The sequence below is a fragment of the Felis catus genome, chromosome E3, assembly GCF_018350175.1.
Source record: "Felis catus isolate Fca126 chromosome E3, F.catus_Fca126_mat1.0, whole genome shotgun sequence".
Taxonomy (NCBI): domain Eukaryota; kingdom Metazoa; phylum Chordata; class Mammalia; order Carnivora; family Felidae; genus Felis; species Felis catus.
In genome coordinates, this window is record NC_058383.1 from 40,850,738 (window position 1) to 40,877,248 (window position 26,511).

Consider the following 26,511-nt stretch of genomic DNA (forward strand, 5'->3'; position numbering starts at 1 on the left):
CAGCCTCTGGGTGTGTGTGTGGGGGGGCAGCCCCCGCTGTGCAAACTGTAGCCCAGTGAGCCACTCGGCACGCCCGCCTCGGCGCGCCACCTGAGACACGGGGATGGGGCCTCCCAGGATGCGCAGGAGGGGACGTGGGCTGGCTGGGGCCGAGCAGGAGCAGGACAGCTGCCGTCCCAGACGGAAACTTTTCTCCTGGTGCAGCCCCTCACTCCATCTGCTCCCGCCTAACGAGCCTGACGGGTTCAGACGGGACCCCTGGAAACAGATTCCACAGGGAAAAGTACTGTCCTGTGTGCGTGGGGACCGGTCTGCTGACCGTGGCAGGGTGTGCTGTATGCGTGGGATCCGCCTGCTGACCGTGGCAGCCCCAAGGTCTGCCCCAAGCCTCTGCCCTGCCCGGACCCACAGCCCCAGCCCTTCCGACGTGCAGGCAGCTGGCAAGCCCCCCTCAAGTGAGGTGCTGCCACCGGGCAGGCTGGTGCCCCTCGGCACAGCCCTGCCTGCACAGGGAGGGGAGGGGCCGGGGACCCTGGCAGGGGCAGCAGACAGACGAGCAGGCGTCGTTACAAAACAAAACATTTTTATTTGGTCCATTGGAGCCTGAGTCTGGAAACACCCATGGAGAGCCATCCTACAGGGATGGGGACTGACAAGTGGTAAAATAGTCTCTGTGTCAGAAGAGCTGGCCATATATACAGGGTTAAAAATATTCACAGCTCAGAGTAAAAGGGGAGTGGACTGCCTCCCGGTGTTTCTCCAGGTGTAAAAGGCCCCCAGGGCTGCCCGCTGACTGGGAGCTGCAGGACACCGAGGCCGGGTGGGGCCCCCAGGAAGCTGGCCTCAGATGTCTGCGGGCAACTGCAGCTCTCTGGCCTGACAGCAACCTCAAGGGAGGACGGCCGGGTGGCCAAGCGGCGGCTCCGCTCCCTGGGCTTCTGAGGTGGGGGAGGAGCAGGGAGGGGCCGCCGGGCCCTACATGTGCCTAGACAGGGAGCCTGCCAGGGATGCGGACACCAAACAGCAGGGCGGGACCTGGGCCTGGCTGGACCCTGACCGGGAGGCCCTGACCTCCAGCCCCCGGGGCATGGCTTCGATCCTGGCAGGCGCTCCAGGAATTGCATAGTGTCGCCAGAGGGGCAGCTGGGACCTTCCCCATCCCTGGCCCTGAGCCCATGGTCGCCAGGCACCTGCCTCCCGGGACACACTGCTGGGACTCCAAGGACCCCTGCTTGCCTTGCGGAGGCTGGAGGGCAGGGAAATGTGCTCTGGGGGTAAGCTGAGGTGAGAAGGCTCCTGATCTCATGTCCCATGAGCGGTGGTCCCTGTCCTCACCCCCACAGAGGAGGGTGGTCCCTGCTCAGCCTGGAGTCCCAGTCTCTGACCCCTACACGGGAGCAATCCCCGCTCTCACCCTGGGGTCCTGGCTTCTGACCTGCCCAGATCTGGTTCTAGGAACAGGGCCCCTGGCTGCCTCACCCAGGCAGAAGGCCCCAGGCCCCCAGGGAAGAGAAGCCTCACCTTGGTTTGGCCCTGGCAGTCTGAACCCGACCTGGAGGTGGCCGGTCAGAGGGGCCGGCGTACAGGCCCCTTGTGCCAGAGGCAGGTTCGAGGTATTCTGCTTGGTAGCTGGGAGGCCCTGGGCAGGAGGAAGGGGCAGGGAGGAAGGCCTAGGGGAAGCTACTGCAGCTAGTGGCTCCCTGGGCGGGGTCCTGAGATTCTGGTTCAAGCGGCCTCTGTTGGGGTCTCCCTCATAAAGTGCACGTGGGGGCTGGGAAGGTGGGGTGGTCACAGAGGCCGGGGGCCATGCAGGCCAGCGACTTCCGGCGTGAGAGGGGGGCTGTGGGTGCCCCTGGAGGCCGTCCAGTCACTGAGGAAAGCCTGGGCGGCTTTGCGGTGTGCCAGGCGGTGGGTGATGGAGAAGCCTGCGTTGCCCTCCAGCTGGGACAGGATCACCAGGACCTGCCTGGGGGAGGGGGCCGGTGAGGATGGGGGTGGGGTAGGGTGAGGGGTGGGGCCGGTGCTCACCCAGGGAAGGGGCCAGTGAAGGCAGAAGAAGCAGGGCGGGCAGGGGGCGGGGTCGAGGAAGCATCCGGGCCGGGTGGTGCCCACCTGTGCAGGGGGGGCACGCTGTCCTGGGTGCGCAGGCTGCCGCGGGTGGACACCACGTTGAAGCTGTCGGAGCAGTCACACTGCACGTGCAAGTAGGACTTGGGATGCCGGTTCTCCACTACCACGATGAGCCCTGCCCAGCCATGCGTCAGGTAGTAGCAGGTCATGCCCTCGCGTCCCTGGACAGCAGACAGTACAGAGTGGGCTGGGACGGGGCCTCCCCTCCTCCCCCCACCCAGGACCCCGCCCGCCGGCCCACCTCGTGCCGCTCGCCCCGGCTCTCGGTGAGCAGAATGATGGCGTCGGCCAGCGTGGTCGGCTGGGCCTCCACGGGCTCCACCATGACCAGCCTGGAGCTGTACACGGCCAGCACATGGCCGGGCGGCTGCGGGGCGCAGCGCGGGACTCCCGCCGAGGGGCTGGAGGCTGTGGGGGGCGGGAGTTGGGGGCGTGAGTGGGGGAGGCGGGGGGGCACAGCGCGGCCCTCCCTGCGGGTGGGGGGCGGCGGGTGGGACTTACCCTGCGAGCCGGCTGGGGGTCCCGGCGCGGCGGGGCTCCAGTGGTTGAAGGCACAGCACACCACAGCGTACTCGCCGGGCTCCAGCATCACGTCGCAGTTGACAAACTTCTTGACCGCGCGCTTGCTGTGGGCCAGCAGGCGGCCCAGGCTCAGGCGGCCACCGCTGCCGAAGGACGCGCGGAACACCAACACGCACAAGTCCAGCAAGTGGCTGTCCCCAGAGTCGGCGCGCCTGCGGCGAGAGGTGGGGCTGCGGTCAGGGGAGTCGCCCCGCCCACATCCGGCCCCGCCCACCGCCAGCCCAGGGCCCCGCCCACCTGCTGCCCTCCTGGAAGAGGGCAAACTCCAGGGAGGCGCGCTCCAGCACCGTGAGAGCAGTCACCCCCACGGGCCCGCTGGCAGAGCTGGGGAAGCAGCCCTGCACACGCGCCTCCTGCCAGTCCGAGTGCACCTTGCAGATGTCCACGGAGTCGAAGTACCTGGGCAGCGACAGGACAGCCCCGCTGCGCTCGGGTGCAGGCACTTCTGCACCCTCTCCACTCCCTGCCCCAGGGCATCTCCTGGGACCAGGGTCGAGAAGCCCTGGTCCCGGCCTGTTGCCCCTGGACACCACCAGGGATCCCCAGCCCTGAGCATGATGAAGCGGGGAGGAGGAGGAGGCGACCCAGCCCTGGCAATACAAGCCCCTCCCTCACTGATCCTGTGCTGAGCTGGACTCTGGAATCCCGGCCCCCCCCCCCACCCCGGGGCTCAAGCTGTCGGGAAGGGCAGGTGGGGTCCCCAGGGCAGGGCACCACACAATGGGTCAACTGGGGCAGAGAGATCAGGTGAGCCAAGGTGAAGGTGGCTGGAGCATAGGGGCTGCCATGGGGCCTGCCTGCAGCGTCTGGGTACCTGATGAAGTCGCTGTACTCCATCCAGAAGACGCCTTCGCTGCTCCCATGTGGCATGAGCTCGCTGCGCAGGTGCCCTGGCCAGTGCGGCCACTCATCTGACCAGCTGCCGTTCCAGGAGAAGCGGCCCCACGGGTTCCGGAGACGCAGGAGCCTGTGGACCACAGGGCTGAGGGCCATGGCCGTGCCCCCACCGCCTCCACCACATATCCACCCGGCCCCTACCTGGAGCCCTGGACATCCCGGACATCTAGAATGGAGTAGGCGTGGCGGGGACGCAGGCCCAGGCTCTCGTACGCGGCATCGTCCACCTTCATGTTACCCCCACCACAGGAGGCACCCATGAGGAACCTGCACGGGCAGAGCAGCCTCAGCGACTGGGGGCCCTTAGTAAGCAGGAGCCTCTCTGCTGGCCCTGCCCCCCAGTGGGTGGGGGGATAGGAGGAGAGCGGAAGGTAGCAGGGGTGGGGGGAGGGGGGGTCCTGCCTGTGGGACCCTCATGAGACACAGGGGACTCGGGAAATTGCTGGCCCAACCTCCTCCGCTGTGGTCCAGGAGCTCAGAGGCCTTGGGCTCCAGTCCCCACAAGCCTCCTGAGGCTGGCTGGTCCTGCCGGCTCCGGGCTGTGGCCCTCGGAGGGCAGCAATACTGCCCACTATCAGCCGAGAGCACAAGGTCTTGGCACTCATAAGCCGTCTCTCCCAGGCCTAAGGTTTTCAGCCCTTGCCACAGACACACTGGCCAGCGCGTGCCAGGTCTTAGAAGGCAAACCCCACTCCCACCAGGTGCCTCCGTGGGGCTCTCTCCATGCGGCTCCGAGTGGGCCCTGGCAGTCACCAGAGGCCCAACTCAGGATGAGGCCTTCCAGGTCAGGCCAATGGGCAGCATCCTGCCTGCCGTAAGAGATGCTGGCGAACTTGAGATGCAGGGTGTGGGCCAGAGGGCGCGTGTCCCGGTTCTCCCACCGCTCCAGGCCCCGGCCTGGCCGTCCCCTCGTCTCGCCTCTCCTCCCAACGCCGCTGACCGCCACAGCGCCCGCCCCTCTTACCCAGCCTCCTTAGAACTCAGCATTTTGGCCCAGATGAGGTCAGTGTCAACGGGCTCCTCGCGGGGGTTAGTGGAGCTGACCTGCAGCGCCAGGCTCTCACAGGGGGCACCGGTGAGCGTGGCCAGGCCTTCGATGGCGCGCCCCGCCTGGAGGGCGAAGTAGGAGCCGTGCAGCTTGGCCAGCGCCTTCTCGATGAGCGCCACCCACAGCTGCTTCCGCTGAGCCTACAGGGAGGGGCTGGAGTCGAGAGGCCTGGCGCCCGCGGAGACCCATGATGCCCGCCCCAAGGCCCCCGCCCCCCGTCCCGCCACCTGGGAGAAGAGGAGGAAGCCGGCCTCGTCGCAGGGTAGCATGTCGTCCACCAGCACTGTCGTCCACGTGCCGTCCTTGCAGAGCCGCACCTGGTAGGCGCCCTCTGCACACAGGCTGCGTGTGACCATCACCCGCTCGACCAGGTCAGGCCGCTCGGCCAGCACGGCCAGAGCGCTCAGGAACCTGTACGGAACCAGGGCCTTGCTGTGAGCACACTGGGCCGTCCGCCGCCCAGCCCCCTGTGGGCGCCCCGCTCACCAGCAGTTCCCCAGCAGCCCCTGCAGGATGTCCGAGGGCCGGAGAGTGTGGAACACGGACCACGAGGCGTTGTGGTCCCTGGAGACGGAGCAGTTGATCTCGTGGGGCCGCAGCCACTGCCGCACACGCTGCTGGACGCTGTCACCCGCGGGGAAGCCCACAGACTTGGGCCCAGGGGGGAAGCTGTCATCCACGAAGTTCACACTGTTCTGCAAGGGCCATGGCCTCACACTCAGTCCCCTCCTGGCTGAGGCCAGAGCCAGCACCCTGAAAATGCTGCCTGAGCCCCAGAAGCAAGAGGGTGGGTATGTGCAGCCACCCTGACCAATCTGGAGGTCCTGGCCAAGGCTTTGTGTGAGCCACACCACGCCATGTGGACACGGGGCACACTGCACATCCCCAGCCTGGAAGTTACAGGGATGGCAGGCATGGGGGTGCGGAGAACCTGGGATGGGGAAGCCAGGGCACAACCCCCCAGACAGGCTGTCAGGGTGGGCTGCTGGCAGTGATGGGGGCAGCAACCTGAGGGGGGACAGACAGTCCCTCCAAGTGACGCGGGGGGCAATGCTCCCCTGGACTCAGGACCCCCACAGCTACAAGGGCAGAAGAGAGGAAGTGTCCCAACCCCGAGTTTCCGCAGGGTCTCCCTGGCTGGAGGAGGCACCAGGCCTGCCTGTGGCAAGAAGCCTGCACCTGTGTCCCCACCTCCCCGTGGCTTCACCATCTACGGGAAATCACAGCTGAGAAGGGTCAGGAGTACGGACCCTCATGCGTAGACAGGATCAAAGAGCAAGGGGTAGGAGACCAGGCTGGTGCACAGAGCTTGGGGAAGAGAGTGCTGGTGCTGTCCCTCCGGCCAGAGGAGGACCACCCAGAAAGGACAGAAGGCGCAGACACCTTGGTCGGGGGACGGGGGGGGGGGGGGGGGGGGGGCACAAAGAGGAGACGTCTGTGGAAGCAGAGTGCCAGACCCGGAGCGGGGCCACCATCAGCAGGGCGCTCACCTCTCGGCAGAAGGCCACGATGTTTTCCCAGAGGGCCTTGGCCTCGCCCTCATCGGTCTGCCGCCGCTTCTCCACGTGCATGCTTTCCCTGCGCCTCAGGGGCGCGACGCCCCGGCGCTGGGCCACCAGGAGCTGGGGCGTGTGACAGGCGGCACAGTGCTTGGCCCTGGGTGTGTTGAGCAGAGTGCAGGCAGGGCAGGCCCACTGGCCTGGGCGCTCGGGCGGCCCCACGAGAACCGGGCAGCTGGCCTTGTGGGCTGAGCAGGGACCGGACTTCTCGGCGCTGCAGTCGGGGCAGCGGGTGGGGGGCTCACCGTGCTCCTGGAAGCCATGCAGCTTGGAGCAGCCGCACGCGGTGCATCTGGGGGCTGCCGTGGGGTTCCGAAGTGTGCACTTGGCGCATGACCAGGTGGTGAAGTCGGGGCTGGAGGGGCTGGCTGGCTTGTAGCGCACAGTGTCTCCAGCCAGGTCAATGACGTCGCTGCCCGGCACAGCACCGCAGGCCTCGCAGCGGGCAGGGCTCGCGGGGCCGGGCACAGAGCAGGAGCCACACCGGTGCGGTGCAGGGCCACCCTCAGTGGCCTCCTCCTCCAGCATGCTCAGCCTTTTGCTTGACAGCAGCTCTGCCAAGCGGGAGGCCCCGGCTGCGGTCCGCCCTGGGCCCTGGGGGGGCCCCTTGGAGCCGGCAGTGGGTGAGGGCTGGGTGGCCTCAGGCACCAGTGGCTGCAGCTGGGGGGGAACCTCGCGGCGGCTGCGAGGCACAGGGTTGTTCTGCAGGGTGGGCGAGAAAGGACTGAAGGACGGCGCCCGGGGGGGCTCCTGGTCGGTGGCAGAGGGAGGGTCAGCTTCGGCGCCTTCCCCGGGCTGGGGTGGGGCAGGTATGACGTGGAAGCCGGCGGGGGCCACGATTTCGGGGACCACCAGGGCCTCGGGAGGGATTCTGGGCAGCGAGAGTTTCCGGGGGCCTCCGCAGGCCGAGCAGGAGCTGGCCACGGGCGTGTTGTGCAGTGTGCATCGCTGGCAGGCCCAGCCACTCCCAGGCTCTGCTGCCCTCTCCTGCTCCTCTTCCTCTAACTCCTCTTCCTCCTCCTCCTCCTCCTCCTCCTCCTTGGGCCGCCCCCGAGCTGGCTCTGAGGCCACCAGCCCCACCGTCCGCACGGGGCCGGCTTCCTCCTTGCAGCTGCCCCTGGGCTCCGCCAGGACCCCATTGATGATGGGCAGCAGGGACGTGCCAGGCACAGGCTCTGGGGCAAAGCCGCACACCTCGCAGGTCTCCTTGCCCAGGAAGTTCCGGAATGTGCAGCGGGCGCAGGGCCATTTCTGCTCCTCCACGCTGAGCCGGAGGATGTGGTCGAGGTCAGGCTTGTGCCGGGGGGCCTCACAGATGGAGCACTGGCGCTGTCCGGCTGGGTTCAGGAAGGTGCAGCGCGCACAGGACCACTCCCCAATCGCGGCCATGGACCCAGGAGAGTGCGTGTGGCTGCAAGGGAAGGTCCTGATCAGTGCAGGCCCGAGTGTCCACCTGGGACAAAGGGGTTGAGCCGCAGGGTCTGGGTCCTTCTGGGCTGTAACAGACATCGGCCCCAAGAGCGCAGCCTATGAGGGGCTCGAGGATTCTGAGGAGTCAGGAGCCCTCAAGGCCTCCAAGGGACCTCACAGGTCTGTCCTCAGACCCCTTCTGGAGGGGCAGACCTGTGGGGACAGGGGTCAAGACATGCTACCCTAGTGGCCACGGCGCTCTGCTGGGGAGGCAGGCAGTCTTTAGCCAGTTCCAGGAGAGAGTATGAGTGAACTTCCTGGACGGGAAAATGGGCATCCTCAAAAATCTACAGCGAACATCCTACCCAGAGGTGACACACTGAGTGCTTTCCTCCCAAGACCAGGGGCTCAGCACTGCTGGTCAGCATTGTACTTGAGCCTCAACCAGAGCAGTTAGGCAGGAAAAAGAGGTAAGAGGCATCCAACTGGAAAGGAAGAAGTAACACTACCTCTATTTGCAGAAATCCCAAGAATCCACAAAAAATATACTAGAGTTGGGCGCCTGGGTGGTTGAGTTGGTTGAGTGACCGACTTCAGCTCCGTACCTTCAGCTCCAATCTTGCCTCACACTGCTTGGGATCCTCTGCCACCTGCACCCCCCCCCCCCCGCCCCTCCCCTGCTCATGCGCGCGCTCTCTCTCTTAAAAATAAATAAACATTAAAAAGAGAAACCACCAGAGCTGATAAATGGATTCAGCAACGTTACAGGGCACGAGATTGACACACAAGCGTCAGCTGGGTTTCTAGGCCAGCAAGAGCTTAGGAGAACAATACCACTTCATCCAAAACAATGAAATATCTAAGGATACATTTAACTAAGGAGGAGAGACTTGTACCTTGAAAAGTACAAAACGTCACTGAAAGAAATCACAGAAGACATGAAGGAATGGAAAGACATCCCCTCGACCGTAAGACTTCATACGGTTACAAGGACAGTAATTCCCAAGTGACTGATAAAATCAGATTCAATGCAAGCCCAATCAACATCCCATTTTTCTTTTCTTTTTTGCAGGAATGGAAAAACCTGATTCTAAAATTCATATCAAACTGCAAGGACACCTCCCTCCCCTCAACTAGCCAAAACAATCTTGCAAAAGAACGCAAGACAAGGACAAAGCATGTATCTACATATGGTCTGTGTGACCAACAGGACACTAGTGAGCAGTCTGGAAAACACCCTCACACATATGGTCAAAACTTCTTATTTTTTAAGTAGGCTCCACACACAATGTGGGGCTTAAACTCACGACCCTGAGATCAAGGGTCACATGCTCTGCCAACTGAGCCAGCTGAGCACCCCTCGTCAAATGATTTTAGATAAGGGTGCCAAGGCCCCTCAAGTTGAGGGCAGTCTTTTCAACAAATGGTGCTGGGAGAGCAGGATCTAAGCACTAAACAATGAAGTTGGGCCCTTACCTCACACCAGTACTCCAAATGGATCAATGACCTAAATGTAGGAGTGAGAACTATAAAACTCCTACCAAAAAAACCCAAGTAAATTTTTGGGACCCTGAGGGGCGCCTGGCTGGCTCAGTCAGTAGAACATCCAACTTCTGATCTCAGGGTTGTGAGTTTGAGCCCCACACTGGGCATAATGCCTACTTAAATAAAAAATAAAAAAAGAAAAAAAGAAAAAATTCTGTGACCTTGAATTTGACAACGGGCCAGTTACGACACTAAAAGCACAGGCCAATAAGGGGAAAATCGGACTTAGAATGAACAGCTTCCATGCTTCAAAGGGCACAGCTGGACAAGTGAAAAGATCACTCATAAAACGAGAGAGAATATTTGCAAACGTGTCTGACAAGGGTTTTGCATCCAGGAAATAGAAATAACTCCTACAACTGAATAACAACAAAAAATCTGTTTTAAAAATGGTCAAAGGATGTGAACGGACATTTCTCCAAAGAGGACACACAAGTGGCTATGGAAGCCTGTGGAAAGATGCTCAACATCACTGGCCACCAGGAAAAGGCAAACCGAAGCCCCCGAGAGGCACCATGATGGCTGGCCGGAATCCACAGTGCAGACGACAACAAGGACCCATGGGCACCGGAGAAGAGAGAACCTGTCGCTGCATCGCCAGCGGGAATGCGGAGGCGGCCCTCAGCACGTGACAATTACCACCTGACCCAGCAATTCCTCTCCTGGGTGTGCACCCCCAACAAATGACAACTGGTAACCCAGCACGCACACACATGCTCAGAGCAGATCGATTCACGACAGTCAAAGGTGGAAACAACTCAAAGGCCCGTCAGTGAATAAACAGGTAAACGAACTGTGTGCTGTTATTCGGTCCTAAGAAAGAATGAAATTCCGACACAGGCAGCAATGTGGATGAACCGTGAACACGTGGAGCTAAGTGAGAGAAAACAAACACAAAAGCACAAAAGACCGCACATTGTAGGAGTCCATTTACAGGAAATCTTCACAACGGGAGACCCAGAGGCAGTAAGAAGTGTGGTGGCCCCCAAGGGCTGGGGACAGCTTCTTAAGGAGCACCGAGGTGATGAAGTCCGGGGACTGGGTAGAGGTGATGGGCACACACAGTGTGAATGTACTAAATGCCACTGGTCATTCACTCTGAAATGGTTACTTGATATTGTATGAATTTCATCTCAAAAAAAAAAAAAAAAAAAAAAAAAAGAACTCAAGGGGAGGGCCTAAGTGACTGGGGGTCACGCCCACTCAGGGCCAAAGGCTGGCTCCCCCAGCCCAGCTACTTCTTTGGTCTCTCTGGGGACCCTGGGCAGACATCTGACTGCGAAAAACAGCCTAGTAGTGGTCCAGACTCACCCGCTGGGTCAAGGGAGGGGCAGGCTGTATCCTGAGGGGCTGGGCACTGCCCACTCACCTGCTCACTACTGACCCACACCACCACAGGCCCGCCCTGCCTGGCCCCACGGCACCGTGCGAACCTGCCCTCCCGTGGCACACGCCCAAGCTGTGGGGGCCACGCCCGGTGAGGCCCACCCGCAGCTGGCAGTCCCGTGGGGTTGTGGTGGGGAGCTGCCCAGCCCAGGGGCATCCTGGGGGAGGTGTTCAAGGTCAAAGGAGGCGGGAGAAAGGGGAGAGCCCCTTCCACCAGCAGCTTATCCCGAAGTGCTGGCAGTGCCCAGACCCGAGGGATCCCGTGCCCCTCCCAGGACGGGTGGCTGCAGGGCTGGCAACACTCACAGTGCACCGCACCCTGCCTGGAGCCCCTGTCCCTCGTCCCGAGGGGGCAGCCTGCAGGCACGGCCGTGTGCCCCAGATGCCAGGTGTAGTGGCCACAGAGGACACAGCACCTCCCAGCGGCTGGGCTGTGGCGTGTGGGTGTATGGGTCTAGTAGCGCTGGAGGGCAGTGAGGGGGTGGGGGGGGGCGGGGTGCTCCCCGCTCCTCTGCCGCCTCAGATGGGTCAATGCCCGGGGGCGGAGAGAGCCCTTCGACCTGCTTCTCAAGGGCTAATCTGGGTGCAAGGGGGCGTCTACACTCCATGACACACAGTCTCCTCACCGATTGTAGCTCTTCTGCCTGGCGGAAAAATCAATTGTTCTTTACAAGGCATGAAGCCCGTGCTTCTGATGCTGTTTATGCCAAAACCTTTTGGTTTAGGAAGAAAGAAAAGTTGCCTCTTCAAAAAAACACAAAAAAACAAAACAAAAAAAACCCCCCAAGCAACAGGAAAGTTTCTCAGGGCCCAGGGCAAACTCTGTGAAGCCACCTTCCCAGCCTGTGTGGCCGAGACTCAGGAGCCAACACAGCCTTGCCCACAGATGGCAGTGCCCAAGCAGACAGACGGGCGGTGGGGTGAATGGGTGCCAGGCTGGGCTCAGTACAGGCACTCAGCACCAGCAGAGAGGGGCACACGAGCTTTGGCCTTGGCTTCCGTGCTACAAAAAGCCTAAGAAATCTTCTTGGAGACCACTGGGCCCTCCCCCACACTGTTCCCCACTCAGAGAAGGGTCCACAGTCAGGCTGTGGGTCACAGTGTGTGCCCAGAGACACGCACACAAGCATGGGTTAAGTCCTAGGCTGCTTTCACCCCAGCTCCAGGATCAGGGCACGGTCACTCACCCCGCACACCTCACCTGGCTTGGTCGCGGGGGCCACCAGAGCTAACGTGACACTCTGGAGACCGTCTACTCCCGAGTGGGGTCTCCAAACAAAAGCCCCTGGCCCCGGTGCAGGAAGGGGAGATGACACCTGTTCTAGGACACATCTGCCCTTGGATCCAGGGCTCTGGGGGTCCCAATTCCCGTTTGCCCTCCTAATCTGCCAGCTGGCCAGTCTCCCACGTGGGCCCAGCTAAACTTGAGGTATGGTGTCTGTTGGTCCTGGCCAGCACCTGGGGACACTGGCGGCACGCGGCAGGTTTTATAGCCATCATGGTGGACGAAGCACACCAGGAAGGTTCTGTCTGGGGTTCAGAAAGGGTTAAATCAAAGTAGTCCCCAAAACTCAAATTTAGCCCTGTGCAGGGGCGGCCCTGGGGAAGGCGGCAGTGGCACAGGGGTTCCCAGGACAGGCAGTGCTGAGGGCACTGTGCTCCCTCACTGACCCCTGCAGCCCACATCTCGGGGTCACTGGGCAGGCTGAGAAGTGGCTCAGAGGTCAGTGACCTGCTGACCAGAGGCCCCTGGCCCTCACCTCCCTCAGGTCACCAACCCCAGAACCCCAGGTCGCCCCGATGTGACGCAGGGCCCGGGTAGGAGCTGAGGGCTCACAAGACATTCAGAGAGGCCAGAGCGCCCAAGCAGCCTGGGAGGAAGCAACGGCGTCGGGACCCGGAGCCAAGCCAGACTCCAACACAAAGCGCACCCGAGCGCCACGACACCACACAGTTCAGGACACGGGCTGAGTTGTGTCTTGGGAGGAGCCAGCTGCCCATGGAAAGACTTGAGTTACTCCTTACAACAGAAGGCCAAGTCAATGGGAAACTGAGGCACTTGTCCAGAAAATCCCAACTCCAAATGCCCACCGTGCCCTCAGTCTTCCGGGAGTCGCTGGCACCCGGTTCCAATTCAAAAGAGAGGCTACAGAGTTCCTCTGGGGGCACACTGTAAGCTCCCCCTAGTACCCAGGACACGCACGTTTGCAGGAACACGGACGCTAGTGGTCATCAGCGCAGGGTGCAGCACAGCCCTGGGGGGATGCCTTTCCTCCCCAGACAGTTGAGAGTGGTAAGTGGTGTCCACACTCGAGGCCCTCAGTGAAGCCGCCAGACCTGAGGCTGTTAGGGTCCTGGGCAGGCCACGCCAAAAGGTCTGGATGCCCCACTGGCCGTGACCACTGAACCCCCGACCCGAGGTCTCGAGGCAGGCCTAGGTGCCCTCCTCTGAGGTCATCCTCCTCATTTCTGTGTTCCCAGGGCTTGCAGGCGACGATGCCCTCGGCCACTGCTTATGGATTAAGGTGAGAAGCTCCCAAGGCCTGGCGGTGGGTTACCGGGAAGCCGGTGCAACGGGACGGTCCCGGCCAAGGAGACAGCGTGCCCAGACACGGAGGCTCTTCAGTGAAGGGCGCCCTCCAGACTGGCAGAGCGCCCAATGCGTGTGTGCGCGCGTCCAGGTGTGCGTGTGGGGAAGGGTCCTGAGGGGTGGTTGGGCGTGGGCACCTGCCTTTCTGCCCCATTTCTGGCCATCTGTCTGGTGCAGCTCCCCCCGACCGTTTCTCATCCGCAGTGGGGGCGTCTGTCAACTCCTGCTTCGCCTGCTGCTCGCAAGGGCACACAGCGACTGCCCCGGGTCTGGCTGGCTGCAGGGGGCAACAGGAGGAGCCGCCGGTGCCCCAGCCCAGGGGAAGAGCCTGGCAGGAGGCCAGAATGAAAAAGTTTGACTCGGTTCGGCAGCGTGCGCCAGGATCCAAAGTCTGACGGGCACACGTGTCCCTCAGCACGCTGGGGTGTGGCGTGCAGGGCCCACACCGGGCCTGCTGCTCCTTTCGGCCAGCCCCCGCCCCAGGACCCAGTAAGGAATTACCCCCAGGAAGGAAGGAAGTGGGCATTTGTGAAAAGCGTGTGGACAGACGGGTCACACGGGGAGATGCCCCACGTCATCGGTCGGGAAGACGCAAACCAAACCACATGGGGATAGTGCCCCGCACCTGCCAGGGTGTCTGGATTCAACCAGGCAGATGGTCACAAGTGTTGGCCAGGGCGGGGAGAAGCTAGAACCCTCCCCCCCGTCACTGGTAGGGACGCACAACGGTACAGCGCTGTGGAACACAGGCTGGCGCTGTCTCAGGAAGTCGGGCAAACTTACAGTGACCCTCGGCAGCTGTACCCCTGGGTCCCCGCCCAAGAGAAAGGAAAACGTGTGTCTGCACAAACGCTTGTACGTGAATGCTCACGGCTACACGATCCGTGAAAACCAAGTGGAAACAACCAAGTATCTGTTAACTGAGAAACGGATACAAAAGAACGGGGTCCGTCCGTACAAGGGGGTATTTATTATTCAGCCACAAAAAGGAATGAAGCCCTGACACCCACTGTCACGTGGACAGACCCTGAGGAAGTTACACTCGGTGACAGAAGCCAGATGCAAAAGTTATACGATTCCACTGGTATGAAATCTGTCGAAAAGGCAAATCTACAGGCAGGAGGCAGGATGGCTGCCCGGGGAAGGGTGGCAAATGGGCAGGGTCCCCGGGGGCTCAGAGACCTGGGCACACAACTCTATGGACGTCCAAAGCCAGGCAGCTGCACGCTTACAAGGGGGTGAATTTGAGGGCACGCAAGTCGAGACACACAGATGTCTACCCGTGCATCACCAATACCGTGACGAGGGAACAGAGGAAACTCCTCCTGTCGCTCACTGGGCCACCGGGCCCAGTGCCTCCTGCCACCGGGGTAACTTAGGTGAGACGGCCAGATGCCGCCACCGGCTGGGCTCACTTCTCCAGCACCCTGCAGGGGCCTCCAATGCCATTCCAGAAGGGAGATCCATCAGGACCCTGTCTACTATCCACCTAGCCGGTGACCCCAGAACAGGCCTGGGGTCCAGACACCAGAAGACTGTCCTGCAGAGTGAGCTGCGTCCACAGGAAGTGACGGCCAAGCGCAGGCAGCATGGCAGGTGCCTGAGGGAAGGTGTGCCGCCACTGGCGGGAGTCACAAGAGAGCAGGGGCTACCACTGGAGGTACCCTGAGTGCCTGCTGAGCACGAGGCTCCCCTCTCCAGCGGGGCCACAGGAGGGGCCAAAGTCAGGCGTGGGCCATCTGAGCCCAGTCCCTGCCGAGACCTGAGTAGTGGGCACAGCGCCCAGGCTGCTCCCCACCAGTCACCCTAGAACTCCTGGGGAAGGGTACCCAGGTGACTCAATGGGTGGCCTCGGCGGAGAAACCTGGGCGGAGCCCGGTCGTGCCCGCAGCTGGCTTGGGCTGGCACGTGAAGGCCTGCCTGGGCAGGGGCGCCACGGCAGGAGGAGCAGCAGAGCGAGCCCTGTACCTGGCAAGCAGGCCACACAGTCCCTGTCCCAACTACACCAGCCAGCCAGGCCCAGACCCACGCTGCACGTGTGGGGGGAGGGCTGGCACCCCAGATTTTCTCCAAGAGCCTCTCAAGTCTCAGGCCTTGTGGGGGAAGCGACTTGCCAGAGGGTTCTCAGAAACAGGACCCCCCCCCCCGCCCTCTGCCCAGGAAGGGTCACTCTGACACAACAGCACTCCCACCCCCCGGGCCCTCCCCTCCCCACCCTCTTACCTTCGGGCCCGGGGACGCGGGGACGGGTGCTGCCGGGTGACCAGGGCACCACCCCAGACAGGCCCCCCGGGGCCGCTCCTACACCAGCCGGCTGCTGCAGGGGGCCCAGGGTAAGGCGGTCCCCCGGGGAAGCCGTGGTCCGACTCGGTCTCGGTGGCCAGCGAGGAGGCGGAGCTCCCCATGGCCCCCGCGGTGGCGGCCGCGCTGAGACCCGGGCCTGGTCACACGCGGCCGGCAGCGGGTGAGGTGGAGCATGGAGGGAGGACAGCGCCCACGCCGGAGACAGGGCGGCCGGGCTGGTCAGTCACACGACAGAAATAAACACAGAGAGAATAAAGAGAAAGAGGAGAAACAGCATGACTCACGGGAATGAGCCCCCAAAGCCTGGGGAGGCTCCCCGGGGCACAAGCGACCTCGGGGACCCAGGACCCCCACCCCGCCACCAGCGCCCCTGCTCCGCTCCTGACGACCGACCACAGCCCATCACCTGCTCCCGGGGGGGCTGGGCACATGTCCAGCTGGTCTTCAGAGGGCCCCACCCTCAGGGAGAAAGAAGTCACAGGATCACGCTTTACTGTAGAGACGAGGCCTGAGGGGCATCAGGCTGAAAGCAGAGGAGTGAGGAAGTGTGCGCAGTGGAGCTGGGCAGCCCGAGGGACGGCCTTCGGGAGGGGGCACCAAGGACCCATGTGGCCCGGCAGAGGCAAGCGGACTCGATCCACCTGCTTCTGCGGAGCCTTCCTGAGGGTGAGCCTCCCAGGCCAGACGGACCCCAAGGGCCCAGGAAGACAAAGGGACTCTGGCAGAGACGGCCTGCACTCAGGGGAGGCTGTCTGAAGCCCCATGGGACGAGGGAGAGACCTCGAGGCTTGTTCCAAACAAGGCAAGTTCCAATGAGGCTTGGGGTCAAGGAGCCCAGCCCCCAGGGGGCCGGCGGCTGGGGTGGGACCGGGGGAGGCCTCTGTGCAGCTCAGGCCAGTGGGCGCCCAGGCTCTAGAGGGCCACAGGGACACGGTATGTGGGTGGGGCCCACTCTCCCGAGCCGAGAGTGACAAGCAGCACATACGCGGCTCTGGAGGCCAGGGCCGGGAGAAGTTTGGGTCCCCTGCCCCATAAGAGCTCCAGCCAGATCACCCGGGTCCTGTGCACAGCCTTGCCTTGGAGGGATGGGGACGTGGGTGGGACAGAGCAGCGCCAGCCCCCACCACTCGGGCCTCCCCACGGCGCACTGCCAGAGCAGATTCTGGGAGGCAGAGACCCCGTGGCCTGCAACACCGACCCACAGGGGCTGCACGAGCCACAGATGCCCTTTCCAGTCGCCCGGCAGCCGTGTGAGGAAGGTAAAACACATGGAAGGACTCTGAAAGATGCATCTTATGTAACCCAACACATCCTAACTGTCCCTGCGTCGGCGTGAAATTGAGGTAAAACCACGTGTGAGCTAGTGATACGATTCCAGGCGAGATCCTCGGACTCCGCTGTGATGGCACCCCTTCATGTGGACGAGACGAGCTCGAGTCAGACCCCGAACAATCAGAACAGTCCCCTGGACTCCAGTCCACGCAGGAGCCCCTCCTAGGAAGGGCCCGAGTATTTCTGACCCACCTTTCACAGCCAAATCTGGGGCAGAGGGGCCTGAGGTGGGGCCATATGCACTGGAGGGACCGCAGACACTCAGGCTTGGCTCCGGGGCTGGGGGGGGGTCCCTGACCAAGAGCTCTGCCTGTGCCCCCCGGGAGAGCAGAGGGCCGGCGGGGGGTGGACCGTGCCACCTGCCCTGAGTCAGTGCCAGCACCACACGCACCCGAGGCAGGCAGAGCTGAGGAGAAACCAGCCCCCAAGCAGAGTGAGGGTGTGGCCCCAGGCTTCCCAGGGGGATGTGACTCTGCCCGGAAGGAAGAGGTCTCAAGGCCCTCGCACAGACTGGGCGTGCTGTCCGAAGCACCGAAGCACCGAAGCACCGTCGAGGACCCACCGGCTCCTCAGTAAGGCCCAGAACAGGTCTTCGGCGGCAGGGCGGTGAATGCTTAGGCCTGTCCCGGTCGCTCAGGGAGCCCTGCACGTGGCTCCCTGAGCACCAGCCTCCTGACATGTCTTCGGGGAACTGGGACCCTTCAGGCCCCATCTGGGGTGGGCTATGTGGTAGCAGCCCAGCGTCTCCTGGGAGGGCAGAGGCAGCACAGGGTCCCTCTCCCCAGGGGCTCAAGACAAGGGGTGCCCTGCAAGGGGAAATGCTCCCCAGAGAGCAGCTGGCTCCAGAGGGCCTCTCTGGGACCGCCAGGGAGGACGGCACCCTGCATCCCATCCCCCGTCTTGGCCCCACTGGGGGTAGTGAGACCCCACGAAGGAGCGCCCTGGTAGAGTGAGGCCCCCTGGGGAATGGCCACCAGCCCCGTGCTAACCCGAGAGTGCCACCTGTGCGGGGTGACGTGCGGGAAATTCCGCCAGGGAGGCTGGTCAGTCCCGGACTCCCATGCTGGCTCCGCGCCAGAACAACCAGGCACGGGGACATTTCCACACCCTGTTCCACAGGCCCTGCCCCTTGAGACGAAACCCGGGGGAGGGCCTCCTGTGGGGCAGAGCACACCCCGACCCCAGGTGACGGGCATCACGCCGCCCTCCTCTCCTGCAGGGCCTGCTGGGTGGGCAAAGCCCTCACCCAGGCGAAAGAGTGGACGCGGGCCGCACATCCACACCTCCTGCATCTTCGCTCATTCAGCCAACACCCGTCAGGTGCCCGCGTGGGCCAGGCAAGCGACAACACTCGAACCCTGTGCGTGAAGGGCGCCCCTTCTGCTGCCGTGCCTCAGGACAAGCGCGATGAACATCACGTCTCTGGGGGGAAGCCAGAGCGCACACGGTGGTGGCGCCAGACTCCTGCGACGCGCAAAGGGCAGCGTGCTTGGTTGGCAACGTGGCGCCGAGGGCAAAGCCCTGCCCGCAGCCTGACAAACCACCCGGGCCCCCTCGGCCTTGTTCGGGAGCTGCTGCCCTAGATTTAAACGGGGCAGCGGCCTAGATCCGGCCTCATGGAAGCCCGGAGGTAGGGCTGCAGTCTCCGTTCTGAGGTGCTGACCAGCAGGGGCTGAGCGGCCTGTCCCCCAGCCGGGGGTGAGGCGTGCGCCTGGCAGGGCACGACCCGCCCAGAGGGACCAGCACGAGAAGGGCTAGATGAGGACTACTCCGTCCCCCCACCCACCTCCCCTGCCCCTGTGGGCCCTCTGAGAGGGTGAGCACTGAGACTTCAGCAGGCGCAGGGCGGGGAGAGTAGGGGTGGAGTGCTGAGCTGCAGGGGTCAGGTGAGCTGCTTCCGCCAAGTGAGAGTTCACCCAGGTGACACCCAGCAGGGGCCACCCACCCCGCAGGGGTCACCATGACTTGTTGTCAACCGAGAAGCCTACGGCAAGTAAAAGCCACGGTTGGGGGGGGGGGTGAATACACAGTATGGGTCACACCCCAGGAGCCAATCGGGGTGTTTATGGCCCACTGTGTCCTGTGCTCCTGGGTCCCTTAGTCCCGTGTGACAACGACTCGGGTTCCACACAGCTGTATGCTGCCTAACGATGCCTCTTTCCGTATGCACACTCCTCGCCCAAGCCCCTCCCCAAACACGCAGCACCACGACTATGTCCACGCTGCACATGCTCCCCGAGTTGTGCTAGTTCTCCCCGGGTGAGAAGGCGAACTTTGTGTCCCAGCGCCACAACACCCCCACCCAGGTGTCCCAGGGAGCAAGTCTACATGTACCTCCCAGTCCTGCAATAATGGTGAGAACCACAGCAACCCTGACAGGCTGCCTGAGGTCAGCCCCAGGACAGGCCCACGGGGGTGGGCACAGGGGGAGCAGCCTGCTGGGGGGGCACGGGGGAGGGGGGCGCAGGGAGCCATGGGGGGAGCAGCTTGCTGGAGGGGGCACGGCGGGGAGCGGCCTGCTGGCAGGGGTGGGGGGACATGGGGGAGCAGCCACCCTGCTGAAGCCCAGAATCGTACCCAGCAGACACAAAACCGGTCATTCAGCACCCCCACAGCCTGAGTGCAATCGGGCCGGACCCGCCCTGGGGAGAGCCAGACTTTGACCTCCCTGTACCCCAGGACTGACAGGACAGCACTCTCCCTCAAGGGCCATCCCGCCAGGGTGCCGGAGTCGGGGCTGGACCACCAGGCCAGTAGGGGTTCCCTGCAGCACGCCCTGATGCAAGGTGGCCCCGAGAGCCAAGCTCTCTCTGGGCAGGGCGAGGGGTTGCCTGCACTGCACACGAGCCCTGTGGCCCAGACGCACCCACAGCCCTTGGGACGGGGCCCTCCCAGCGCTTCAGGTGCCAGACCCTCCATGCAGAGGGAAGGCTCCGTGACAGCAGGCTTGCCGGCGGTACATCCACCCGGAGGGCACTCCCTTTCCTGGAAGGTTCTGGACTCTGGCCCTGGGCCTGCACACCCACCCCCAGGCTTATCAGCACGAGCCAGAGTCCACTCCGTCCAGGCTCTGCCTCTCACCCCCGGGCCAGGGTCACACGAAGGCTGTCTTACTCTGGGCACGTGGGCCTGGACGAGAAACAACCCTCATTGTCCAGGCTGTATGCTGTCCGGATGGTTCCCTGAGGAAAACGTCCAGATGGGAGCCTGGTGGACACCTCACCCCTGAAGAAGCACTTGCAATTTTGGGGGCGGCGTCCAGAAAGGGTCTCAGAGGTCTCTATTTTTAAGTACGATCACGGAGTTGTCTCGACATATTTTTTAAAGAGTACTGGGGCCAAAAGTTGGGTCCTGCGCAGTCATAAATATGGGACATTGATTTATGTATTTATTTGTCATTGCAGCAAATTGATGGATTCCCCTGCTGTGCTAGACCCTGACGTGCCAGGGAGCAGGACAATGCTTCCAAGGTTGGTGGCTGAGGGACTAGGTCCCTTTAGAAGCTCCATCTGTCCCTTACCCAGAGAAGGCTAGGGGCTCCAGGACAGCTGCGTGGCTCACCAGCCCCTTGCTGCCTGCTTCAAGACCCCTCAACTCCATGGGCCAGCCAGGGTGGCAGATGGGGCTGTTGAAGATCCTGAGTCCTCAGGGGACAGGGGCTGCCAGAGAAACGTGCCCAAGTGGGCAGGGCTCCAGGCCAGCAGCCTGCCAGCTACGGAGATTCACCTGGACTCAGACCCCAGCACCACCGGCCACTCTACCCACCGACGGGGCAACCGTGTGCAGCTCTGTGCTCCTTGGTACAGGATGACCGCGGTGGGGAGGGCACTGGCGGCCTGCTCGGTCCTTCAGGCCAGAAGGGCCCAGACTCCGCCTCGCTGTGGCCTCCTCCACCAGCCCTCTGTTGCCCTTAGGCAAACACAAGGCCGGTCTCCCCCACCTGCTTCGCAGGCCACTGTGCCCTGGGAGGTGATGTCACCAGCCTGCTGAGCTCCGAGAGCCAGGTGCAGGGTGAAGGTCGTGGGCCCCGAAAGAGTACCTAGCACTTCCTGTTACCAAACTTGAAAGGAACCATACTCTGTCCCAAACCCTTGCCCTCGGGACCAGGAGCTGCCGCCTGAGGGAACTACAGGATGGCGGTCACGTTCGTCGGCATTTCTGGACTTGTCCACTTCAGTCAGGTCCTGGCGCCGGGGCACATGGAGCACCTCTGCTCGTCACAGGGAAACAGGCAGCCAGTGACCGGGGGAGAGGAGAGGAGGCCCTCTCCAGACAGACGCACTCACGCATGGGGGTCTCGGGGCTGCCTGCACGGAGGGGAGCAGGGTCACTGAGCATCCTTGAGCCTGTGGAGGCTTACACCACCTCAGCTGTGCATCATGAAAAAGGGTACACATTCCAAAACGCTGTTGTCAGAGGAACAGGGACGTTTTCAGGGTCTCAGTTTCTTAGTTCACAGGTTCAATATTGTTTAATGTCAGATGATATGTTCTACAGGGAAAGAAAAAGCACCAGATGTACCCCCTCACTTGGGGCGCCTTCCTTGGCTGGGGAGGCCTGGTAGCCTCTGGCCTCACAGCAGCACAGGTTTCGCGGGGCCGTGGGGACACCTAGCCTGAAGCTCACTTTAAGGGAGGAAGAAGGTGAGTCGGGGAGTCGGGGAGCCGTGCAGCCTAGGTCCCAGGAGCTCAGGCCTCCCTGCAGCCCCGTTCCCGAACGGCAGGGTTCCAGAATGTACCACCTCCCTGTTAAGTGGAGGGAGGGGACTATCAGGCCAGGGCAGACGGTCCTGGAGTTCAAGGTGAATTTAACTGCAAAGGGCAACATTTTGGAGAAGTGTGGATGCTGGGAGATGGAGCTCCAGAACGACCCCCCTCCGCCTCAGGTCCGAGCTGTGACAGCAGGGGTGGGTAGGGGCTGCAGTGAAGGCCTCCTCTGGACAGACACACGTGACACCGCTGGGCAGCAGCTATCCACCCGCTCTCCTCCCTGACTACCTCACAGCACCATCCAGGCACGTCCTTCAGCCTGGCCACCAGGGAGGTGGGGACAAAGCTCCCCTCAAGCATGCAGAAGCAAGAGAAACAGGGCACGGAACAGCCACCATGTGTCCCACTCCCATCTCCTGCAAATCCATCCCTGGTACCCAGACTAGTCCTTGTGGAAGGGACGGAGTCACTGACTTCCCGAGCGGCCCCTCCTGGGGTGTCTGTGCTGGGCCAGGACAGCCCTCTGTCCTCCCACAGCCCCCGGCCCCTGGCCCCCTGCACCCAGCCGGCCCTGTCCTGGGGGCATTCACACAGCTGTCTGCCAAGCCCCTACTCAGACCCTGCAGGGACCCACAGAATGATGGGGTGTGGCTGGGCAGGTCTCTCTCTAAGCTTGAGAGACGGAAGCAGCCCAACCTTCGTTCACAGAGGGTGGAAGCCAGCAAGGCCACTCTTAATCCCCCAAAACGTTGTGGGGTGCCATTCTGTACTCCCCTGGGAGGCCTGGAGCTACCTGCCAGCAAGCAGCTGGGGAGCAAGCAGCTCAGGGAGCACCTACTCGGTGTGGACGGGACACCGCCGAGCACCAAGGGCCCACATGCGCACAAGGAGCCAGAGACAGGGCCCAAGAGGTGGAGTCGGAGCCCGGCACAGGCTTCCTGGGTGTTCTCGGCAGAGCAGGAAGGGAAGAAGGTGAGGGAGTCTGAGTCCATGCCGAGGAGCTCTGCACAAGAGATTGGGCAACAGACACGATCACAGTCCTGCTCTGGGACATTCCCGGGGTGCTGGTGCTGAGTAATGGGGTGCAGGGCGGGACCAGAGGAATGGAGCACTGAGGAGGTGCTGGCAGCCCAGGTAGGAGGGGAGAGCAGGACCAGGGCTGAGTGACCCCAGAGCTCGTTCCGGACACCCGGAGCAGGAGTGTCCCCGCTTGGGACGCCGGCCCAGGCTTTGAAAATCTGATGAGGAAGCCACCCAAGGCACCCCACGCCTGTCCCCACTCTGATGTGGGCCTCTCACTGCAGCCTCACACTCCGGGGGAGAGCAGCAACCCAAGACATTCATGGACACATGTGACCAGTCACCAGGGCTTCCTGGTTCTTCAAAATGCCTAACCAGTTTGTTTAACCACACCCTCCCGTGCCTGAGGTGGGGGGGGGGGGGTAGGCAGAGGCTGCTCTGTGTCCAACAGCCACGAATGCAAGCCTGTGGGTGGCTACCCCCTGGGGCTCTTCACCCACCGTGGGTCCAGAAAAGACACCTGCGGTCTTCGAGGGATTTCAGGGCAGAATACTCTTTCCAACTGCCGCAAATGTAACAGCCCATGGAACCGGGAGGTACAAAGGCAGCCTCGCGGGTTGGAGACCTGGATGTGCAGCCCCCTGGGCCCCTTGGCCTCAGTCTGCTCGTCTGAAAGCAGGACTTACCAGGGAGCCACCCGGGACAGGGGCCCGGAGAGCTGGGTGAAGGGCAGGGGACCCAGAGCAAAGACGCAGGACCCGAGATCGGCGGTCCCAGCCTGGCAGTGTTATCGCTGAGCCCTGGACTCAGCAGGGCTTAAACCTGGCTCTCGGGAGGTCACGAGGTCACCGGCCCGTCGGCTCAGAATCAACTCAGAGAGATTTTAGAGGCGGAAGGGAAGGGAGAGAAGTGCTCCTTCTGGGAGCAGAAAGTAAGATGTGCCCGACCTGAGGCCAGGCTGAGTGTGGCCCCCTGCCTGTCTGGGGCTCTCTTTCTGTGAGTCAGACCAGGGAAACTCTCTGCTCACATCTGAGAAAGTCAGAAGTGGAAGGATGCAGTGACTTCCCCCTCCTGCTCTAGCCCAGTCTCTGAGGGGATGGAGGGGGTCACGGACATGGCACAGTCCACTAGACCTGGCCGACGAGGGGCTCAGGGAGGAGTGCAGGCTCAGCTGGGCCTGTCTGCCCTCCCAGGCCTGGTGGCCCAGGAGCCCTGTCCTGCAGTCCGGTCACAAACTCTCCTGCATGAAGCGCCCCTCCCCCCCACTCCCGTCCCCGCGCGCCCCCGAGCCACCCAGTCAGGGCCACTTGACCACACAAGGGTTCACTGGTCAGTATGAGAAGGGGTGGCCAGCAGCCTGGCAAACGTTCTCAGGGGCCACCCCCTGTAACTTCCCTGTCTCCGGAGAGCCAAACCAAGAGAAAGAGGAAGTGTGGGGTGGCCGGAGGGCGCCGCCCCCGGGGAAGTGCCCGGAGACGCGCTGTGGGCAGGGATGCGGGGGGCAGCAGGGGGCACATCCCCTAATGCAAGCGGGATCAGGACAGGCCTGGAAGATAAGGGCACTCAAGGGCAGCAGGGGCTGAGGCCGCTTCCAGCGTCCGCAGCACCCCGGGGCTGGTCTCCCAGTGACCCAGATGACCCAGGTCCGCGCGCGCTCCCCTCTCAGGCGGCGCCCCCAGCCCTGCTCGGGCTCCGGCCAGCGCTCGGAAGGCGCCGCCCGCCGGCCCGGGCTCCGGTGGGGGTCCAGGCCGCGCCCCCGACCCAGCCCGGCCCGGCCCGGCCGGACTCACCTCCGCAACCTGGAGACGCCTCCTCAGTCCCCGCGGCCCGGACGGCGCGGCCCCAGGCCTGCTCGCCGGCGCCGGCCGATCCACAACTTCTGCCGCCGGCCTCCCGCGCTGAGCGGCGGAGCAACCGCGCGGCCGGCCCGGCCCCGACCCGGCCCGCGTCCGGCGCCCGCCCTACGCCGCCTCCGTAGCGTAGCGCCCGGCCGGGGCCCCGCGGCTACGGCGCGCCCGGGGCGCACGCGGCGCTGTGAATCGCGCGAGCGGACTACCGCTCCCACAGGGCCGCGCGGCACCGCCAGGACGGAAGCTCGGGGAGGTGGCCGGTGCGCGATGCAGGCCGGGAGTTGTAGTCCTCGGGTGTTGGCCAACAGCCGCTGCGACCGTCTCCGTCCAGGGGCCCGCCGACTTCCCGGGCCTCCCCGCCCGCCAGCACCGCTGGAGAATGCCAAGACCCGCGTCACGGGCGGCGCTGCGTGTCGGGTCTGGCTCGGAGTGACGGAAGGAAACCTTCCAGGAGAGGACTGCGCTGCTGCTCCCAGAATGCCCTGAGCTGGAGGAAGGGGCGGGACTTCCACCCCGCCGGTCTCTGAACTTCAGGCTATGCGTTGCAGGCCCAGGTGTGGTGCTGTGGTTGCTTCCGCGGTTGTCTGGAGGAGCGCCCGACTAGGCCCTGGTCCCTCCGTCTCCATGGGGCCCGCAGACCTCCGTGGCGCCCTCCCAGGGTCTCCCCAGCCCTCTTACCTCCCCTCCTCCCATCCACCGCAATTCTCTTTGCAACTTGTCTGCTTCCGCGGGTCCTCTCAAGGCTTCGTGGTCAAAAGCTCCAGTTTTGGTGGGACCGACCTGGCTGGAGACACGGCCCGGGCACTTACAGCGTGACTTGGTCACATTACTTCTGTGAGCCTCACTTTCCTTCTCGGTGAAGGGGGACGAAGTGAGATACCACCCACAGCGCGCTCAGGCTAGTGCCTGACAGGAAGACCCCTAAACCTGGGAAGCCAGTGTTGCTCCACAGGGGCCTCTAAACACACCCGCCCCGCTGCCGCCACCACCATTCACAAAAGAGCTTCCTAGGTCCAGTCTCCACCGTTGAGTTCCCTTTGGACAGCTTGAGGTCACCCAACCAGAGGTCACGAAACTGGAGGCCCCTATGCCGCCTAGATGTTCGGAGGCAGCAGGACATGCAGTAAAATGTTCACTTGCGGCCGAAGCACAGGGAGGCTGTGGAATGGGGAGCCAGGATGCTGAGGGCAGAGCCCTAAAGACTCGTCGTGTTCAGGGGGCACTTGGGGAGCCTGAGGAGGCACTGGTCACGCAAGAGACGAGAAAAACCAGGCATGTCAGCTAAGAGATTCAGGAAGAGTACTTGGCTGTGGCTCAATTCTGCCTCCAGATAGGGTAGAGTTGGGTTTTTTTTTTTTTAATTGTTTTGGGAGAGACACAGCGTTTGGGGGGGGGGGGTGGAATCCCAAGCAGGCTCTGCAGTGTCAGTGAGGGGCCCAGTGTGGGGCTCAAACTCACAAATCCGAGCCTAAATCAAGAGTCGGACGCTTAACAGACTGAGCCATCCAGGTGTCACACTTAGAATTTAAGTGGAAGCTTGGTTTGTTTCAGTGTCCAGAAAATCTAAGCTAACCTCAGTAGGACCTTCAGGGACAGAGCTCAGTATTCCCAGGAGACCAAGCCCCAGGAAAACCTCTCTCTGACTCTCCACATGCTGCAGCCGGGATGGTGCCCCTTCCTGAGTTCTCTAAGCAGCAAGCTTGTGACTTGCCTGTCCCTAGCTTCCTCCCCCGCATGATGGCTGTGGAATCACAGAAGACAGTCAAGGGCCGAACTCCACAGGTCCCCTTCCCTCCCCTGCCCCTTCCACAGCACACTGCCTGGGGTGGCTGTGTTTCAACTGGTATCATGTAACTTCCCAACAAGATAAGCAACTGAAATCGAGATTCCTGTCAGCTCACTGCAGAGTTTTTCAGAGCCAGGCCATCCACCAGGGGCGGTGGGGGGGTGGGAGCGGTTAAGGAGAGAGGAGCATTCCTGCCCTTCCCAGCAAGGGGCCAGGGCCTGTTGTCAAGGGGGAGGAAGCCCAGTCACTACAAGCGGGCCTCAGGAGGAGTTTTCAGGACTGTGGAGTAGCTATGTGTCCAAGGTAAGGGGAGGGAGCTGGAGAAGGGTTGGGAAGGGCCGAACACAAAGAGCCCTGTGACAA

General features: G+C 62.8%; 1 protein-coding gene across 4 annotated transcripts; it reads right to left on the reverse strand.

Moving 5' to 3' along the window:
- Window positions 1–566: 566 nt before the first annotated feature.
- On the reverse strand, window positions 567–24,822 carry CAPN15 (calpain 15). Of its 4 annotated transcripts, none has more exons than XM_023246220.2 (13): window positions 24,303–24,546; window positions 15,371–15,666; window positions 6,148–7,627; window positions 5,144–5,352; window positions 4,885–5,068; window positions 4,574–4,797; window positions 3,751–3,876; window positions 3,527–3,679; window positions 2,950–3,111; window positions 2,632–2,864; window positions 2,372–2,538; window positions 2,113–2,291; window positions 567–1,966 (listed from the first exon to the last, which is right to left on the reverse strand). In XM_023246220.2, exons 2-13 carry the CDS (start codon window positions 15,550–15,552, stop codon window positions 1,789–1,791), a joined length of 3,477 nt encoding a protein of 1,158 aa, XP_023101988.2. In that variant the 5' UTR covers window positions 15,553–15,666; window positions 24,303–24,546; the 3' UTR covers window positions 567–1,788. The 4 variants fall into 4 exon arrangements, 3 of the variants coding, with proteins under 3 accessions (XP_023101988.2, XP_023101989.2, XP_023101990.2); XM_023246222.2 differs by having other exon boundaries at window positions 1,819–1,962; window positions 24,303–24,822; XM_023246221.2 differs by lacking the exon at window positions 15,371–15,666.
- Between the last annotated feature and the right edge of the window lie 1,689 nt (window positions 24,823–26,511).